At 49.7% G+C, this 19,733-nt stretch overlaps 1 protein-coding gene across 3 annotated transcripts; it reads left to right on the top strand.

Moving 5' to 3' along the window:
• The first annotated feature begins 16,530 nt into the window (after positions 1-16,530).
• Positions 16,531-19,425, top strand: c29h6orf120 (chromosome 29 C6orf120 homolog). Of its 3 annotated transcripts, none has more exons than XM_067968521.1 (2): positions 16,531-16,618; positions 18,104-19,425. In XM_067968521.1, the coding sequence occupies exon 2, from the start codon at positions 18,150-18,152 to the stop codon at positions 18,696-18,698; it is 549 nt and encodes a 182-aa protein (XP_067824622.1). In that variant the 5' UTR covers positions 16,531-16,618; positions 18,104-18,149; the 3' UTR covers positions 18,699-19,425. The 3 variants fall into 3 exon arrangements, with proteins under 3 accessions (XP_067824622.1, XP_067824620.1, XP_067824621.1); XM_067968519.1 differs by having other exon boundaries at positions 16,573-16,605; XM_067968520.1 differs by lacking the exon at positions 16,531-16,618 and adding an exon at positions 16,625-16,733.
• The last annotated feature ends 308 nt before the right edge of the window (positions 19,426-19,733 follow it).

The raw sequence follows: 19,733 nt of genomic DNA, 5'->3' as shown, positions 1-19,733 counted from the left end.
GACGGGCTGGGAGGGAGCGAAAAGGCCAGACGGGCGAAAGCTGTTTCTTTGAATATGCGACATGTTGCATTAAATTGCTGAAAAGGGTAGGAAAGAAAGAAGGAGGAACTTGCATTTATATAGCGCCTTGCACGACCTCAGGACGTCCTAAAGTGCTTTACAGCCAATGAAATACCTTTTTGAAGTGTAGTCACTGTTATAATGTAGAAAACGCGGCAGCCAATTTGCGCACAGCAAGATCCCACAAACAGCAATGTGATAATGACCAAATCATCTGTTTTAAGTGTTGTTTGAAGGATAAATATCGTCCAGAATGCTAGGGACAACTCCCCTACTCTTCTTCAAAATAGTGCCACAGGATCTTTTACATCCAGCTGAGATTTAACGTCTCATCGGAAAGACGGCACGTCCAACAGTGCAGCACTCCCTCAGTACTACACTGGGAATGTCAGCCCAGATACTGTGCTCATGTACCTGGAACGGGGCTTGAACCCACAACCTTCTGTCTCAGAGGCAAGAGTGCGACCCACCGAGCCACAGCTGACAGTGTAGGGAGAGCAGTGGGATGTGGTGGGCCGGGAGCCACTTAAAGGGGTCTTTGTGACATCCTTGTTGGGGTGTGGGCGGGTGGGGTGAAAATACAGTTCTGGGAGGATTGGAGAGTTCATTTTCCACAGTGACAAACTCACAGTAACTAAAGGATTGGCAGTCCCAAAGATTCTCCTGAGACTGAAGCCTCAATATTAACGGGAGGGTGGACAGGGTGCAGGGGGAGCCCGGTAGAGGGCGATGAACCCGACGGGGCCTCATTTAAATAACTGGTCACTGACTCCTGCCCGACACCACGACCAGAGTGACTGCCTGCCTGGCGGGCGGGAGTGGAAATTTAGCGGCAGGAGGCTGCAGCCGGGGGGCGGTCAGTGGAAGGAGGGTTTTGCAGGAGATCGGGGAAGGGGGGCGGAGGGATTAGGCCGTAACGTGCTCCAGCATGTGCCAGCGCGCCAAGGACAGGAAGGGAGAAACCCAAAGGGGAGGTAAATTGTGAAGCGGTCGAAGCTGGTGCCTCACTGTGATCGTGCAGAGGAGTCTCGATAATTGAGTAACAAACAAATACGTCAGAGTGGAAATTTGTCTCAGGAACCAGCTCAAAACCGACAATAGGAAATCGGCAGCCCCGTTTTACACTCAGCCTGGTTTTCTAGTCCATTGAAGACAATATGGACCACACTTGGGGTAACTGTGCACAGCTCTGGCCTCCATATTATAGAAAGGATATAGAGGCACTGGAGAAGGTGCAAAAAAGATTTACTAGGATGAAATCAGAACTGAGAGGTTATAACTATCAAGAAAGATTGAACAGGCTGGGGCTCTTTTCTATAGAAAAGAGAAGGCTGAGGGGTGACCTGATAGAGGCCTTTAAGATTGTGAAAGGGTTTGATAGGGTAGATGTAGAGAAGTTTTCAATTGTGGGGAGACCAGAACTAAGGGTATTGTGCGCAGTTCTGGTCACCACATTACAGGAAGGACGTAATTGCTGTGGAGAGAGTGCAGAGAAGATTTACAAGAATGTTGCCAGGGCTTGAAAATTGCAGCAACGAGGAGAGATTGGATAGGCTGGGGTTGTTTTCCTTGGAGCAGAGGAGGTTGAGGGGAGACTTGATTGAGGTGTACAAAATTATGAGGGTCCTGATAGAGTAGACAGGAAGTACCTGTTTCCCCTAGCGGAGAGTTCAAGAACTAGAGGGCATAGATTTAAGCTGATTGGCGGAAGGATTAGAGGGGACATGAGGAAAAACTTTTTTACCCAGAGGGTGGTGGGTGTATGGAATTCGCTGCCCGAATTGGTGGTAGAGGCAGGGACCCTCAACTCTTTTAAAAAGTACCTGGACCTGCACCTAAAGTGCTGTAAGCTGGGATTAGAATGGACACCTGGTTGTTCTTCGAGCTGGCGTGGACACGATGGGCTGAATGGCCCCCTTCTGTGCTGTATCTTTTCTATGGTTCTAGGGCCATAAATATAAGATAGGGGGAAAAATTGGGTCAGGGTCCGTTCTGGGTGATGGTAGCGCGATGTGCTAACACCCTGCGCCCGACGGACCCTGAACGGGCAGGACACAGGTTTGGACCCAAGGGAGCACTTCCCTGCAATGGGCGTTCCTTTCCGGGCCTTGCACCTGGAATCAATGCAATTCGCACTTTCCAACACCAGAGGGAGCTCCATCTCTTAAAGGGAGGATGTTTCTTCGAAATCTCTTAAAGGTAGCTGGTACCTGTTATTTGCTGAAAATAACAGTCTACTGTCTGCATGGAGTCTGAACAGAGATCAGACATTGCACACGTAAAACACAGATGCAGGTCCCATCCCTATGTTTACACACCGATGAGTTATGTTAAAACATGGAATAAAGGTTGCGCACTACTAAATCCCACATCCTCCAATCTGCACGCCAGACCTCACCAATCTGCCGATCTGAGTTGGTACCAAACCTGAGAGAGAGCATGCACCAAGGTTCTCTGCTGATGCACTAGAGACCTTGGTACAAGAGGTGGACAGAAGGGGGGACATCCTATATCCACGGGGGGGGGGGGGGGCAAGAGGCCCTCCAGACATATACTCACAAGGCAGTGGGAGGCAGCGGGGGACGAAGTCAATGCCAGGCGCACAGCATCATGAACATGGATGCAGTGCAGGAAGAAGTTCAATGCTTTGACATGAGTGGTCAAGGTGAGTGAGGTCAACTGTCAAGTGACGTCTCCTACCAACTGCACCGTGCACTACACCCCCATCACCCACATACCAATAAACTCTTTCCATCAGACTCAACTCTTCCAATCAGATGCTTCCTCTCACCCTTACACATCACCACTGTTTCAAGCCGCCCACCCACAACTCACAGGCCACGCACACTGGCAGCTATTCAACCATGATAGACACATCACCCAGGCACACGTCTCGCTTTCTTGCAGGAGAAGGTGGCGCATATCAAGAGGCAGCAAGTGGAAGTGGCATTTAGCCCTTCGAGCCTGTTCCACCATTCAGTGAGATCATGGTGGACCTGTGACCTAACTCCATATACCCGTCTTAGCCCCATATCCCTTAATACCCTTGGTTTACAGAAATCTATCAATCTCAGAAGAGCGTTCCAAATGTCTCCCACCCTTTGCGTGTAGAAGCATTTCCTAACTTCACTCCTGCATGATCTGGCTCTAACTGTTAGGCGATGTCCCCGCATCCTAGTATTAAAGTGTAGGAGTCCTCCGAAAACAGTTACAAATGTCTGGGCAGCCAGAGGCAATAATCCAGCCACTAACCTGTAAATCCTGCATGGTCCCTTTAAATAGCACTGGTGGGGGTCCTCCAGGCACTCTGAGACACGTTCAGATGGTCGGGGTTAAGACTGTGCGTTGAGTTGAGCGTTAAGTCCCAAAATGGTGTCTATCACTTTAAATCAGCGTTGCACACTGATTGAAGCCATTTTCTCCCCACTTTACATGATTCCAGCGTTCGTTATCTGCGCCTGCGCAAACTCCTATACCAGGATGGCGTCTGGCGCACGTCACGCAGGAAACGTGGGTGCGCATCCAAGACGCATCTTGGATGTCGGAGAGGCCGTGTATCGCCGAAACAACGGGCGTTACACGGCCCAATTTAGCGCCCATAGTCCCTAATAAATCCAATATGGAATTCAGGAGAAACTTCTTTACCCAGAGAGTGGTTAGAATGTGGAACTCGCTCCCACATGGAGTGGTTGAGGCGAATAGCGTAGATGCCTTTAAGGGGAAGCTCGATTAGTGCATGAGGGAGAAAGGAGTCGGGCAGGGTGTAAATCAGACGGGGTGCAAGACAGGCAGGGTGTATGACGGGCGGGGTGTATGACGGGCAGCGTGTGAGACGGGCGGGGTGTATGACGGGCGGGGTGTATGACGGGCAGCGTGTGAGACGGGCGGGGTGTATGACGGGCGGGGTGTAAATCGGGCGCGGTGTATGACGGGCGGGGTGTAAATCGGGCGGGGTGTATGACGGACAGGGTGTGAGACGGGCGGGGTGTATGACGGGCGGGGTGTATGACGGGCGGGGTGTATGATGGGCGCGGTGTATGACGGGCAGCGTGTGAGACGGGCGGGGTGTATGATGGGCGGGGTGTATGACGGGCGGGGTGTAAATCGGGCGGGGTGTGAGACGGGCGGGGTGTATGACGGGCGGGGTGTATGACGGGCGGGGTGTATGACGGGCGGGGTGTGAGACGGGCGGGGTGTATGATGGGCGGGGTGTATGACGAGCGGGGTGTATGATGGGCGGGGTGTGAGACGGGCGGGGTGTATGATGGGCAGCGTGTGAGACGGTCGGGGTGTATGACGAGCGGGGTGTATGACGGGCGGCGTGTATGACGGGCGCGGTGTATGACGGGTGGGGTGTGAGACGGGCGGGGTGTATGACGGGCGGGGTGTATGACGGGCGGGGTGTGAGACGGGCGGGGTGTGAGACGGGCGGGGTGTATGACGGGCGCGGTGTATGACGGGCGGGGTGTGAGACGGGCGGGGTGTATGACGGGCGGGGTGTATGACGGGCGCGGTGTATGACGGGCGGGGTGTATGACGGGCGGGGTGTATGACGGGCGGGGTGTAAATCGGGCGGGGTGTGAGACGGGCGGGGTGTATGACGGGCGGGGTGTATGACGGGCGGGGTGTATGACGGGCGGGGTGTATGACGGGTGGGGTGTGAGACGGGCGGGGTGTATGACGGGCGGGGTGTATGACGGGCGGGGTGTATGACGGGCGGGGTGTGAGACGGGCGGGGTGTATGACGGGCGGGGTGTATGACGGGCGGGGTGTATGACGGGCGGGGTGTATGACGGGCGGGGTGTATGACGGGCGGGGTGTATGACGGGCGGGGTGTGAGACGGGCGGGGTGTATGACGGGCGCGGTGTATGACGGGCGGGGTGTATGACGGGCGGGGTGTATGACGGGCGGGGTGTGAGACGGGCGGGGTGTGAGACGGGCGGGGTGTGAGACGGGCGCGGTGTATGACGGGCGGGGTGTATGACGGGCAGCCGATTCGCGAGCGCCCATCTTGCGCAGCCACCTGATGGATTTCCACCCCGTTCCGTCCATTGGAATCTTCATAATTTTACATTTACGGATGGCCCTTTGTGGAGATCTTATAGGAGAGCTCAGTGGACTTATTCTAGGAACTGAGAGTCAACAGCTGCTGGATGGAGTCATGGAATATGTGAGTGGGACTGGTGTTGAGTGTGGGGCTGACAGGTTCCCTTTCCTGAAGGGCATTGGTGATCCAGTTGTTTTTTTTATAGACGACAAAAAAAATCTGCCAATTTTTTCATGGTCATTTTCTGATCCGAGCCCACAGATTACCAGATTTATTGAATTCAATTTTACAACTTGCTGTGATGGGATTTGAACTCACAACTTTTGCATCGCTATTCTGGCACCATAGCTTCCAGGCTTATACTTACAGAACCATTGTTGCCCCTCTAGTACTTCATCCAAGTGGCCATTATTCCTTTGTGAGCCTAGTCGGTGAGGCTTGAGACTGTTGGAGTGCGCAGAGAATTTGGTCGACTCTGTCGTCACCCAGCCCACACCTGTGTACTTTCCTTCAGTGCTCACTGGTTATTATCATTCTTCTCAGTTCATGTCGAATTTTTGGTCCCCTGTAGCTGCCCAACTGAGATCAGCTCACTTCAACAACAATTGTGGGTTGAACCTGGGTCTTAGTAACACAGGAACAGGAGGAGGCCATTCAGCCCCTCATGCCTGTTCCGCCATTTAATTAGATCATGGCTGATCTGTATCTTAACTCCATCTACTCGCCTTGGTTCCGTAACCCTTAATACCCTCACACAACAAAAATCGATCAATCTCAGTTTTGAAATTTTCAATTGACCCCCAGCCTCAACAACTTTTTGGGGGAGAGAGTTCCTGATTTCCACTCCCCTTTCTGCCACAGTTTTGCCCACTCACTTAATCTACCAACTTTCTGCTCCCATCTACACTACTTACTGTGCTACCTAACTTGGTGTCATCAGCAAACTTGTATACATGGCTCTCTATTCCTTCACCTAAGTAATTTATAACTATAGTGAAAAGCTGAGGCCCCAGTACAGATCCCTGGGGGACTCCACTAGTCACATCCTGCTAATTTGAGTACGTATCCATTATCCTTACTCTCTGTCTCTTACCTCCTAACCAATTCCCCACCTTTGGTCTGTGAGGCTCAGTATCATAACTGTTGATGCCTTTACCCTAAGGCTATTGGGGAGCTAGGACTTGGGATTCTTACCAAGATCCCCACAAATACCAATGACCTGATCTCAGCCAAGCTTTAAAGGGATGGGGAGAAAATCACAGAGGGGACAGTCACCATCTCATACTCTTACTCAACCATCCGTTCCGTCCCCTTCCCAGCAGCCAGTTACAGAGCGCTATTGGCAAAGGTCTGGCAGCAATTTACCTGCCCACTGTGTCCTCTCAACCAGGTCACCTGCCCACTGTGTCCTCTCAACCAGGTCACCTGCCCACTGTGTCCTCTCAACCAGGTCACCTGCCCACTGTGTCCTCTCAACCAGGTCACCTGCCCACTGTTTCCTCTCAACCAGGTCACCTGCCCACTGTGTCCTCTCAACCAGGTCACCTGCCCACTGTTTCCTCTCAACCAGGTCACCTGCCCACTGTGTCCTCTCAACCAGGTCACCTGCCCACTGTTTCCTCTCAACCAGGTCACCTGCCCACTGTGTCCTTTCAACCAGGTCACCTGCCCACTGTGTCCACTCAACCAGGTCACCTGCCCACTGTGTCCACTCAATCAGGTCACCTGCCCACTGTGTCCACTCAACCAGGTCACCTGCCCACTGTTTCCTCTCAACCAGGTCACCTGCCCACTGTGTCCTTTCAACCAACTTCTTTTGGCTGGTATTAGGGATAGAGATTTGCCTCAGAGAAGGGAGACTATAATACAGTGTAAAAGTTAATTTGAACATGCAACAACACATTTCCTCTAGTAACATTAATGTGGTTTGATCTGCTTCTCCCATCTACTGCTGTCATGTCACTTCAAAACACAAATCTACATTTTATTACCATCATAAAAGTAAATATAATTCTAATGATGTGCAGGATGAATTTGGTGAACTCAGTTTATTCAGCCCCTCGGACTGGCTCCTGCTCCCTCAACACGACTTAAACAGCAATTAGATCTTCGCAGTTTTCAAAAGCCGACAATTCTGACAAAATTTCACCTCGGAGGCACAGACTATGTTTTAATCCTGCCCTTTGATCTGTGTGTGGCTTGGAGGCTTCAGTCTGATCATGGAATAGTTGCATGAAGCAAGAAGGAGGACATCCTTTTAGCCAATGGACGCTGATGACCAGGGGCTCTTTGGTCTAGACTGTGCGTGATCATTCTCTCCAATACTGGCTCTTACCAGCCTCTTTAAAAGTCCTCGGTTATGTCTTTGGGGAGCTTTGTCTAATGTTTTGATAGCATGACAAGTTTTTGAATCCTGAGCGGTGGTTTAATGTTTAATGACATGTTTGTTGCTGTTGCTATTTGTCCCATTCCCACTCGGGGCCCCAGCCATGAGCTCATTATCCAACTCCCCATCTGGATCTTGTTTAAGTACAGGTTACGTAAGAGTCTCTTCTCAGCTCTCCCAGGTGAAGTCTGCCGCTCCTCACAGCCCGACAGTTCAAACCCCTGCCGTAAAAAATGCAATATAAAACTGGAAACCAAACACCACAGGCACTTGCCAGAGACCGCAGGAACATCGGCAAAATTCTAATGTGCTCACTTTGCTCTTTCTCTCTTTTCGAGAGCTGCCAGCATTTCACCTTAACAAAAACATCAAACTTTAGTCACTGACTAGAAACCTCTCAGGTCCAGGAACATAGGAACACAGGGAACAGTAGGCCATTCAGCCCCTCGAGCCTATTCCGCAACTCAATGAGATCATGGCTGACCTGTATCCTAACTCCATTTACCTGCCTTGACCCCCTATCCCTTAATACCCTTGCCTGGCAAAAATCCATTGATCTCAGATTTAAAATTATTGATAGAGCTAGCATCTAGTGCTGTTTGTGGGAGGATGTTCCACACTTCTACCACCCTTTACGTGAAGAAGTGTTTCTTAACTTCTATCCTGAATGGCCTGGCTCTGATTTTAAGGTTCTGTCCCCTTGTCCTGGACTCCCCCACCAGTGGATAATGTTTCTCTCTATCTACCCTATCAATTCCTTTCAAAATCCTAAAATCCTCAATCAAATCACCCCTTAACTTTCTATATTCCAGGGAATACAAGCCTGATTTATATAATCTCTCCTCATAATTTAACCCTTGGAGCCCTGGTAACATTCTGGTGAATCTGCGCTGCACTCCTTCCAAGGCCAGTATATCCTTTCTAAGGCGCGGTGCCCAGAGGTGTACACAGTACTCCAGATACTGGGGGTTAAATTCGATAACCCCCGAAACTGGGCGCGGGGGTCGCGGTGCGCGATTAACCCACGCCCGGTCGTTGAGATGCGGGCAGCGCGTAACATTCGTGCTGCCTGGTCATTTACCTGATATGTGCGAGCAGCCAGGCCTAGCTGCGCTGTTGAGTGGCTGCTCACCAGCAGAGGGGTCCCGATATCGCACGAGTGGCTAGCACCTCTTAAAGGCAGCCTGCACCTCTTAAAGGCAGCCTGCGCCTCTTATTTGCAAAATATAAGATACAGGTCCTCATGGAGTCTGAACAGAGATCAGGCATCGTACATGTAAAACACAGATGCTGGTCCTGTCCCTACGTTTACAAACTGATGAGTTATATTAAAACATTGAATAAAGGTTGCACACTACTAAATCCCACATCCTCCAATCTGTGAGCCAGACCTCACCAATCTGCCGATCTGAGTTTGTACCAGGCCTGCGAGGGTGCATGCACCAAGGTTCTCTGCTGATGCACTAGAGGCCTTGGTGCAAGAGGTGGGCAGAAGGAGGGGCTTCCTATATCCGCGGTAGGTGGGGGAGGAGGGCAAGAGGCCCTCCAGACATATGCGCAAGGTGCAGTGGGAGGCAGTAGAGAACAAAGTCAATGGCGCATCGCACCAAGAACATGGATGCAGTGCAGGAAGAAGTTTAATGCTCTGACACGAGTGGTCAAGGTGAGTGAGGTCAACTGTCAAGTCACATCTCCTACCAACTGCACCACTGGCCACGTCCTCAGCTCCACGCACTAAACCACACCATCACCCACATACCAACAAACTCTTTCCATCAGTACTCAACTCTTCCAATCAGCCACACACATTACCACTGTTGCAAACCGCCCACCCACAACTCACAGGTCACACACACTGGCGGCTACTCAGCCATGACAGGCACATCACCCAAACATCCTGCAGGACACTCACCGACACACACGTCCTGTGCTTTCTTGCAGGAGAAGGTGGCGCATAACAGGAGGCAGCAAGTGGCAGTGGCTCCATGGAACATGAACCTGCCGTCCTCTCTCAGGATGACAGCACTCCTGTCCCACCCCTGTCACTCTGCCAGTGCCCCTGCTGTTGCCTGTCTGCCAGCCAGCCCACTCCCTGTAAAGTATTGAAGCTTTATTATAGGAACATAGGGAGATAGGAACAGGAGGAGGCCATTTAGCCCCTCAAGCCTGTTCTGCCATTCAACGAGATCATGGTTGACCTGTGACCTAACTCCAGATACCCGCCTTAGCCCCATATCTGTTAATACCTTTAGTTAACAAAAATCTATCAATCTCAGATCTAAAATTAACAATTGAGCTAGCATCAACTGCCATTTGCAGAAGAGCGTTTCAAACTTCTACCACCCTTTGCGTGTAGAAGCGTTTCCTAACTTCACTCCTGCAAGTCCTGGCTCTAATTTTTAGGCTATGTCCCCTAGTCCTAGTGTTCAAGTATAGGAGACCTCCAAAAACAGGTACAAATGCATCAGCAGCTAGAAGAAATAATCCAACAACTAACCTGCAAATCCTGCATGATCCCTTTAAATAGCGCTGGTGGAAGGGTTCTCCGTGCTGTGCGAGGTTTCTCTCTCCTCTCAGTCTTCCTCTATCTCTCCTGTAGCTGTGGCTCAGTGGGTAGCACTCATCATCTTCTGGGTCAAGAAGTTGTGGGTTCAAGTCCCACTCCAGATGCTTAAGCACAAAAATCTAGGCTGACACTCCTGGTGCAGTACTGAGGGGGTGCTGTCTTTCAGATGAGATATTAAACCTAAAGATTCTGGAATACTAGTCTGGTAACAGAACCATTACCTGATGGAGGAGCTGGTATCTGAGAGTGGGACAGGCTGTGTGTGGGTGATGGAGGAGCTGGTATCTGAGAGAGGGACAGGCTATGTTGATATATATATATATACTGGTGCATTAGACAGTTAAATTTTACAGCCTTGCACATCCCAGTGTGGAATTCCAACTCCAAAACCTACATAATCTATAAAACACAGGCACCGCCCGTGGGTCCGAGGCGAGCACGAAGATTTCAACACGTCCCATTTTGTGCGTTAACTGTTTTATCAGGCAGCTGTCCATTTGAGTGTTTAGGACTCAGAGGATGAAGAGCAATAAATACTCTAGGACATGACTTCCCTCGTTTCCTAATGCTAGTGGCAAAGTGGCTGTGAGTTCCCCTTTGTATTCAGGTGAGGTCTTGGTGAGAGTTAACGAAGGGGAGGAAATCCAATCGTACAACAAAAGCAAAATACTGCGGATGCTGGGAATCTGAAATAAAAACAAAAAATGCTGGAAAACACTCAGCAAGTCAGGCAGCATCTGTGGGGAGAGAAACAGAGTTAACGTTTCAGGTCGATGACCTTTCATCAGAACTGATGCTTGGTTGCTACTGGGCTCTCTCTTGCTTCCCATTCGTTTCCTGTACTGTGAGCAGTGGGTGACAGATGACAATTGATCCATATCAGGTAGAGTACAGTTTGTGTGTATGTCTTGGTTTCACAGTTCCAGTATGTGTATCAAGTCCCGGGGGGAGAAGGGAGGGAAATCATGACCCCATCATAGCACTAGGCCAGTGTTGAAGAGCTATGTTGATATTGCAGGACCTGATCTTTGCCTCTCTGGCCCCTTCATGAAAAAAGAAAGATCTTGCATTTATATAGCTCCTTTCATGACCTCAGGACGTCCCAAAGCGCTTCACAGCCAATGAAATACTTTTGAAGTGTAGTCACTGTTGTGATGTAGGAAACGCGGCAGCCATTTGGCACACAGCAAGATCCCACAAACAGCAATGAGATAATGGCCAGAACCACAGGGAGAACCCTCCTGCTCTTCTTCAAAATAGGGATCTTCTACATCCACCTGAGAGGGCAGATTAATGTTTAAGAAAGAAAGATAGACAGTATTGCACGAGAGTGTCAGTCTTGATTTTGTTCTTAAGTCTCTTAAACCCACTGAGCCACAGCTGACAGAAGGGGAGATTCAATAGTGGTGTTCAAAAATATGAAGGGTTTTGATAGATTAAATAGGGAGAAACTGTTTCTACTGGCAGGAGGGTCAGTAACCAGAGGACACAGATTTAAGATAATTGGCAAAAGAACCAAAGGGGAGATGAGGAGATTTTTTTTACGCAGCGAGTTGTGATGATCTGGAATGCGCTGCCTGAAAGGGCGGTGGAAGCAGATTCAATAGTAACTTTCAAAAGGGAAGTGGATAAATATTTATAAAGGAAAAATTTGCAGGGCTATGGGGAAAGAGCAGGGGAGCGGGACTAGTTGGGTGGCTCTTTCAGAGAAACAGCACTGGCACGAGGGGCCAAATGGCCTCCTTCTGTCCTGTAAGATTGAATGACTTTTAGTTGAAAACACCTTACACACACTCACATAATCCAGGTAAATGTGCTTCACGTGTATATTTACTTAATAAACATCTCCCACCATTCAGTAACCAAGGAAGTAAAACGCTCACAACAATCAAAAATCACTCGCACTCTCTGCTTTTAACCAACAAACGCACAAATAGGTTAAAGTTCACATGCATACCTGTGCGAGTATGAGTATTGAGGTCACATGACCACTGATAGTGTCTATTACTCATTTTTAAAATTTAGGTTGGGGTGTCAAGGGATATGGAGCAAAGGTGGGTAAATGGGGTTGAGGTGCAGATCAGCCATGATCCAATGGAATGGTGGAACAGGCTCGAGGGGCTGAATGGCCTCCACCTGTCCCTTTGACCGAGGATTCCCCGCTGGAAGCAAGGAATTACCCCGAACCCAGTGCTGTCCAATAAGTAGCCACCAGCTTCCTGTGTTCATAATTACCAATCAGAACTGAAATTAGCCACATCTGGATTCCCAATTTGCCGCATGCGTCAAAAATTATTAAAAAACGGAATGGCTCAACAATTCTCTCACAAAACTGATGTCTCCCCTAAAGTCTTGTGAACGGCTACATTTATTTAATGAGGAGACTTTGGCAGTTTTGTTAACAACCAAGGGAAATGCCATTGTTTCTGGTTGCTGCGGAGCACTCTGGGTGAGGTGACGACATTGTTTACAGAGCCGACTGCAGCTGAGCTAAGCATTTTTTCAAATTTAAAAGCAAAGAAGTATTTATTGGCATTTTGTGAGCCAAAAACGTTTTAGGATGTTGTATAAGTCACCGTGTCGGGCACAGTGATGTCATCCCAGCCCATGTGGAGAGTCCTCAGCTGAATTAAGACCCTGGGTTAAGGGTGATCGAGTGCATATAAAACACTTCTTCACCCCTTGAATCAGACCTGGCTCGGGCTGAGGAAGCTATAAGACATTCTCTCAATCAGCTAACTGTTAAAGAATCTGCCTTTAGGGACCACTGTAAATTCAGCTGCACTCCGATAACACCCAGAAACTTCCTCCGTTACTGACGGGAAATCTTTAGATTTTTGGCAGGACTTCTTGAATCTGACAAAAATATTATTCAGGGCGAAGTGAGCAATCAAGCATTGATAATATCATCATCTCGGCTTCAGATTACACGACAAGTTCACAATTCGGGCGCCTCGTCCCACCAGGTATTTCTTGAAGACAATCTGGGCACTTTGAGGGTGAACCTGATGGCCTCAATTGTCTCCTCCCCCTCCGCCGGCCCCCAGCTGTTCTGGTGGGAGGAGTCCAGAACAAGGGGGCACAACCTTAAAATTAGAGGTAGACTGTTCAGAGGTGATGACAGGGAGCACTTCTTCACACAGAGGGCAGTGGAAATCTGGAACTCTCTCCCCCAAAAAGCTGGGGGTCAATTGAAAATTTCAAAACTGAGATTGATAGATTTTTGTTGGGTAAGGGTATCGAGGGATATGGAAGGAAGGTGGGTAAATGGAGTTGAGGTACAGATCAGCCATGATCGAACTGAATTTCAGAACAGGCTCATGGAGGTAAATGGCCTCTTCCTGTTCCCGTGTTCCTCACTACCAATTATCCCGCCTTCCCGTCTGAAAGACACTAACTGTTTCAGAGCTACAGTTTCCTGAGTGTTTCAGTTCACTGGCACCTCTTAGCAGCTGATACGGATTTCCCCCTTTCAAATATAATGTTGAACTCAATCATATTATCATCAATATTAGATTAATGTCAGGCTGTTGACTAAATCTGACTCATTACTCATTATTAAATCTAATATGACCTGTCTCCTTGTTGGTTCTAGGATATATTGTTGCAGAAAGCTCTCCTGAACGCACTCAAGAAATTTGTTACCTTTCTGACATCAGTCCGTCTGCTTATCCCAATCAATATGAAAGTTAAAATCCCCCATTAAAATAACCCTGCCTTTGCTACGTGCTTGTCTAATCTCTGCATTTATACATTCTGCCACTTCACAGCTGCTATCAGGTGGCCTAGACACAACTCCCACTATGGTCTTAAATCCTTTTAGAGTCATAGAGTCATAGAGTTATACAGCACGGATAGAGGCCCTTCGGCCCATCGTGTCCGCGCCGGCCATCAGCCCTGTCTACTCTAATCCCATATTCCAGCATTTGGTCCGTAGCCTTGTATGCTATGGCATTTCAAGTGCTCATCCATTTCTATTTCTTAATTCTACCTATAAAGTTTCCACTGCCTGCTTACCTCTCATTATATCCTCCCTTATCATTGAAGTAATTTCATCTTTAATCACAAAGGCTACTCCTCCCTCTCTACCAGTTTCCCTATCCTTCCTATGGACCTTATAACCTGGTACATTCAGTTTCCAGTCCTGACCGTCTTGCAGCCATGTCTCAGTAATGGCGACCATGTCGTACCCTCTAAGTTGAATTTGCGATTGCAATTCATTCAATTTGTTCCTTATACTCCGTGCACTTGTATGAAGAATGCTTATTTGGACCACACACCCTAACCTGTCCTTCTAGAATCATAGAATCATAGAATGGGTACAGCACAGAAGGAGGCCATTCGGCCCATTGAGTCCATGCCAGCTCTTTGCAGGAGCAATCCAGCTAGTCCCACTCCCCTGCCCTTTCCCCATAGCACTGCAAATTTTTTCTTTCAAGTACTTATCTAATTCCCTTTTGAAAGCCACGATTGAATCTGCCTCCACCATCCTTTCAAGCACCGCATTCCAGATCATAACCATTGGCTGCGTAAAAAAGTTTTTCCTTATATCGCCTTTGGTTCTTTTGCCAATCACCTTAAATCCGTGTCCTCTGATTCTTGACCCTTCCGCCAATGGGAACAGTTTCTCTCTATCTACTCTGTCCGGTTTCTTCATGATTTTGAATACCTCTATCAAATCTCCCCTTAACCTTCTATGCTCTAAGAAGAACAATCCCAGCTTCTCCAGTCTATCTGCGTAACTGAAGTCCCTCATCCCTGGAATCATTCTAGTAAATCTCCTCTGCACCCTCTCTAAGGCCTTCACATCCTTCCTAAAGTGTGGTGCCCAGAATTGGACACAATACTCCAGTTGTGGCCGAACCAGTGTTTTATAAAGGTTCAACATAACATCCTCGCTTTTGTACTCTATGCCTCTATTTATAAACCAGAATCCTGTATGCTTTTTTAACCACTTCCTCAACCTGCCCTGCCACCTTCAACAACCTGTGCACATATGCCCCCAGGTCTCTCTGTTCCTGCACCCCCTTTAGAATTGTACCCTTTAGTGTATATACTGTCTCTTCTCGTTCTTCATGCCAAAATGTATCATTTTGCACTTCTCTGCGTTAAATTTCATCTGCCATGTGTCCGCCCATTCCACCAGCCTGTCTATATCCTCTTGAAGTCTTTCACTATCCTCCTCACTGTTCACTACCCTTCCAAGTTTTGAGTCATCTGCAAATTTTGAAATTGTGCCCTGTACACCCAAGTCCAAGTCGTTAATATATATCAAGAAAAGCAGTGGTCCTAGTACCGACCCCTGGGGAACACCACTGTACACCTCCCACCAGTCCGAAAAACAACCGTTCACCACTACTCTCTGTTTCCTGTCACTTAGCCAATTCTGTATCCATGTTGCTACTGCCCCTTTTATTCCATGGGCTTCAACTTTGCTGAGAAGCCTATTATGTGGCACTTTATCAAACACCTTTTGGAGGGCCATATACATCACATCAACCACATTGCCCTCATCAACCCTCTCTGTTACCTCATCAAAAAACTCAATCAGGTTAGTTAAACACAATTTGCCTTTAACAAATCCATGCTGGCTTTCCTTAATTAATCCACACTTGTCCAAGTGACTGTTAATTTTGTCCTTGATTATTGTTTCTAAAAGCTTCCCCACCACTGAGGTTAAACTGACTGGCCTGTAGTTGCTGGGTTTATTTTACACCCCATTTTGAACAAGGGTGTAACATTTGTAATTCTCCAGTCCTCTGGCACCACCCCCGTATCTAAGTATGATTGTAAGATTATGGCCAGTGCGTCCGCAATTTCCACCCTTACTTCCCTCAGCAACCTAGGATGCATCCTCCATCCGGCCTGGGTGACTTATCTACTTTAAGTACAGCCAGCCTTTCTGATCCTGTACCTCTCTACGAGGCGTGACCGTGGTCTGGAGCAAACTGCCCAGATACTCCTTCCCCTCCCTTATGTGTCAGAATGACTCTGAGCTGGAGAGATTCGAGGCAGAGATATCTACTGCAGGTGTGTTCGCTCAGGATTTATATAGCGCCATTCACGACCTCAGGACATCCCAAAGTACTTCGTAGCCAATGAACTCCCCTGCTCTTCTTCGAAATAATGCTGTGGGATCTTTTATGTCCACCTCGGGCGGGCAGAGGGGGGCCTCGGTTTAACGTTTCATCCGAAAGACGGCACCTCCGACAGTGCAGCACTCCCTCAGTACCGGCACCGGGAGTACCGGGCCTGGATTATGCGCTCAAAGTCTCTGAAGTGGGGAACTCGATGGCTTTTCCGTCGGGAATCAGACTGCGATCAGTTTTGCCCGGTTTTACTTTCCACTGTGGGGGGGGGGGGGGGGGTGGCGATCAGCCAGGGTCAGTTTACCCTCAGGGCGTTGGGTTAAAATTCCCCCCAACCACCCACCCCTAACACTCTGGCAATGGCACTCTCCGGCCAGCCGGTGGCGCTGCTCTTCGGCGGAGACGGTCTTTCCGAGCGGGGCTGCTCTTGGACACGATGCACCCTCCTTGTCAAATGTGCGACGTTCTGGTAAATTTGCCCCCATGTTGCCGTTAGAAGTTTAAAAGTAAAAGTCGGTGGAGGATTAACGGGGGGGGGAGGAGACGGTGGAGGATTAAAGGATTAGTTTGTGCCCAGTGTGATGGTAAGAAATAGCGAGCGAGCGCCATCCCCATCGGGGCCTCGGGCCTCGGGCCTCGAGTGACCGCGGCGCCCGTCCCAGGGGAGAGCAAACCGGGTAGGGTTTTCGCCGAGCTCCGGTCAGCCCCGCGGATCGGGTGACAGGCCTCGCTGGGTCTGGTTAGGACAGGGACGAGCCGGCTTGTTGCAGAGGTTTGACCCTCCCGGGCCCGGGCGGCCTGTCCGCTCCCGCGGGGAGGGAGTTTGAAGCAAACCCCGGCGGGGGCGGGGCCGGGGCCCTGACCAACTTTGGGCCGCACGGTCTGGAAATTTACACCCGTGCACACACTTACACACCCACACACTTACACACACACTTACACACCCACTCCTTTACACACACACTTACACACCCACACACTTACACACCCACTCCTTTACACACACACTCACACACCCACTCCTTTACACACACACTTACACACCCACTCCTTTACACACACACTTACACACCCACTCCTTTACACACACACTTACACACCCACTCCTTTACACACACACTCACACACCCACTCCTTTACACACACACTCACACACCCACTCCTTTACTTACACACCCACACACTTACACACCCACTCCTTTACACACACACTTACACACACACTCCTTTACACACACACTTACACACCCACTCCTTTACACACACACTCACACACCCACTCCTTTACACACACACTTACACACCCACTCCTTTACACACACACTTACACACCCACTCCTTTACACACACTTACACACCCACTCCTTTACACACACTTACACACACACTCCTTTACACACACACATACCATGCACACCCACCCATGCACACAATTGTGGACCCACCACCTTACACACACACACACACACACACACACACACTTAACAACAACCCACCCATGCACACACTTACACACCCACTCCTTTACGCACACGTGCCATGCATACCATGCACATCCACCCATGCACACATTTACGCACCCACTTACACACACAGTGGTGTATGTGTAAAGGAGTGGGTGTGTAAGTGTGCGCATGGGTGGGTGAGCACTCGCCCACCCACCCACCCATGCGCACACTTACACTCCCACTCCTTTACACATACACCACTCACAGACTTACACCCCTTTATACGCACACACTCACATCCCCATATACACACCCCATCACACATTTCTACACACAGACAGACCCCTTCGCGCCTGCTCCTACACACCAGCACGTCCATGCTGTGGGTCAGTTAGAGGGATGTTCCTGTAGATTGGCGGCTGCTCATAAATCCCCTGCCTCAAGGTCAGAAAAAACCCAGCAGGAAGTGACTGGCTTTCTCTCTCTTTCTCCCCTTGTTCCTGCAGGTGCTGTGCAGATGACGCAGGCTGGGCCGGCTTTTCTGGGAGAGTTATGGCGGTGCTGCCGAGGGCGCTCCCAATCGTGCTCCTGTGCCAGGTGTGGCTGCACGGTGCGGGGGCCGAGACGATCCCCGAGGACTGGGCCCTGCTCCACGTGGTCCAGGGCCAGGTGGGGCCCGGGAACTACAGCTACCTGCGGCTCAATCACGACGGGCGGGTGGTGCTGCGCATGGACAGCCGCCGAGGCGACGCCGACCTCTACGTCTCCGACTCCACCCTCCACCCCAGCTTCGACGAGTACGAGCTGCAGTCGGCCACCTGCGGCCGGGACTCGGTGGCCGTGCCTGCCGACTTCCGGCGACCGGTGGGCATCGCGGTCTACGGGCACCCCTCGCAAGCGGAGACTGAGTTCGAGATGAGGGTCTACCTGGACCGGTGGGTGCCGGAGGACCCCTTCGCCGAGCTCATCTACCCCACCGACCAGGGTACCAGCGACAAGAAGCCGGGGAAGAAGGTGGTGGTGGAGGAGGAGCAGGAGGAGTCAGTCCTGTGGACCATACTGATTGGCCTCCTCAAACTAGTGCTGGAGATCCTGTTTTGATGTCGTCTCCTCGCGATGGGACAGGCAGGGAATACTCTGCAGCCACAACTCGCTCAGACTGGACCGACATCGACCCAAATCACCGTCTGCTTTCTTTCGGAGGAAGGGCTAATTATATATTTTTTTCCTTCCTGATTTCAACCATTCTGCGGCCTGAGTTTAATTTTGAAGAGAGGATAATTGCTTTTTTTTTTCCCTCAGGAGGGATGGACCTTGAGCTCTGTGTAATTTAACACACCGTGTGTTACTAGGTTGGACACCAGCACTTGTGCTGTCCCGGGATTAACCCACCTCTCGTGTCTGTATCACGGTCCATTTCCCAGGGCTCCCCACTTTCCTTCTTTATCACGTCCATTTCCCAGGACCCCTTCCTGCATATATCACGTCCATTCAGACATCGGTACGGGACTGTACATCTTCTACATGAAAAGGCATCACCCCAGGTTTGTAGGGGGAAGGCATTGCTTTCTATTCGGAGTTACTGCAGCGCGATTCCAACACAACAAAGCCTGCCTTACAATGTACTTAAATATACTCAGTAAACTGGAAGTGGAAATTTTCTAGAATCCGTGCAAAATCCTTGGGAATTATCCCCCATCGATGTGCTTTGCCTGAATGGGCGGCAAAACGTTATTTTTTCATTTCCAAAGGCCAAAAGCTTGGGAAAAAAATGAATGGAAGTGGACATTCTTTCAGAGAACGAGATCCAATAAATACAATGATTGCATTGGCCCTGGAGCAGGGAATCTTCTTCCTTAATATCAAGCACGGTGGGTTCGATTCAGAGCATTCCTTTCAGTAAAGACGTGCGTCTATGGGTTAGCTGGTCTCACAGGGATGGCGATTGTGGGGGCGCATCATTTAGTCTCAGTGCTCCTGGGCGAGCTGGCGGGGGGGAATCAATCTGAGTTCTGAGTACTGTTCAGCGACTTCTGCTGGAACGTGCTTGTTTGGATGTCGCATAAAGAAAGAACTTGCATATATATAGAGCCTTTCACATCCTCACGATGTCCCAAAGCCCTTTACAAGCAATGA

This window comes from Heptranchias perlo, chromosome 29 (assembly GCF_035084215.1).
Source record: "Heptranchias perlo isolate sHepPer1 chromosome 29, sHepPer1.hap1, whole genome shotgun sequence".
In the NCBI taxonomy this organism is placed as follows: domain Eukaryota; kingdom Metazoa; phylum Chordata; class Chondrichthyes; order Hexanchiformes; family Hexanchidae; genus Heptranchias; species Heptranchias perlo.
Note: the sequence above shows the minus strand (reverse complement) of the source record. Positions and strands in the feature narration are given on the sequence as shown.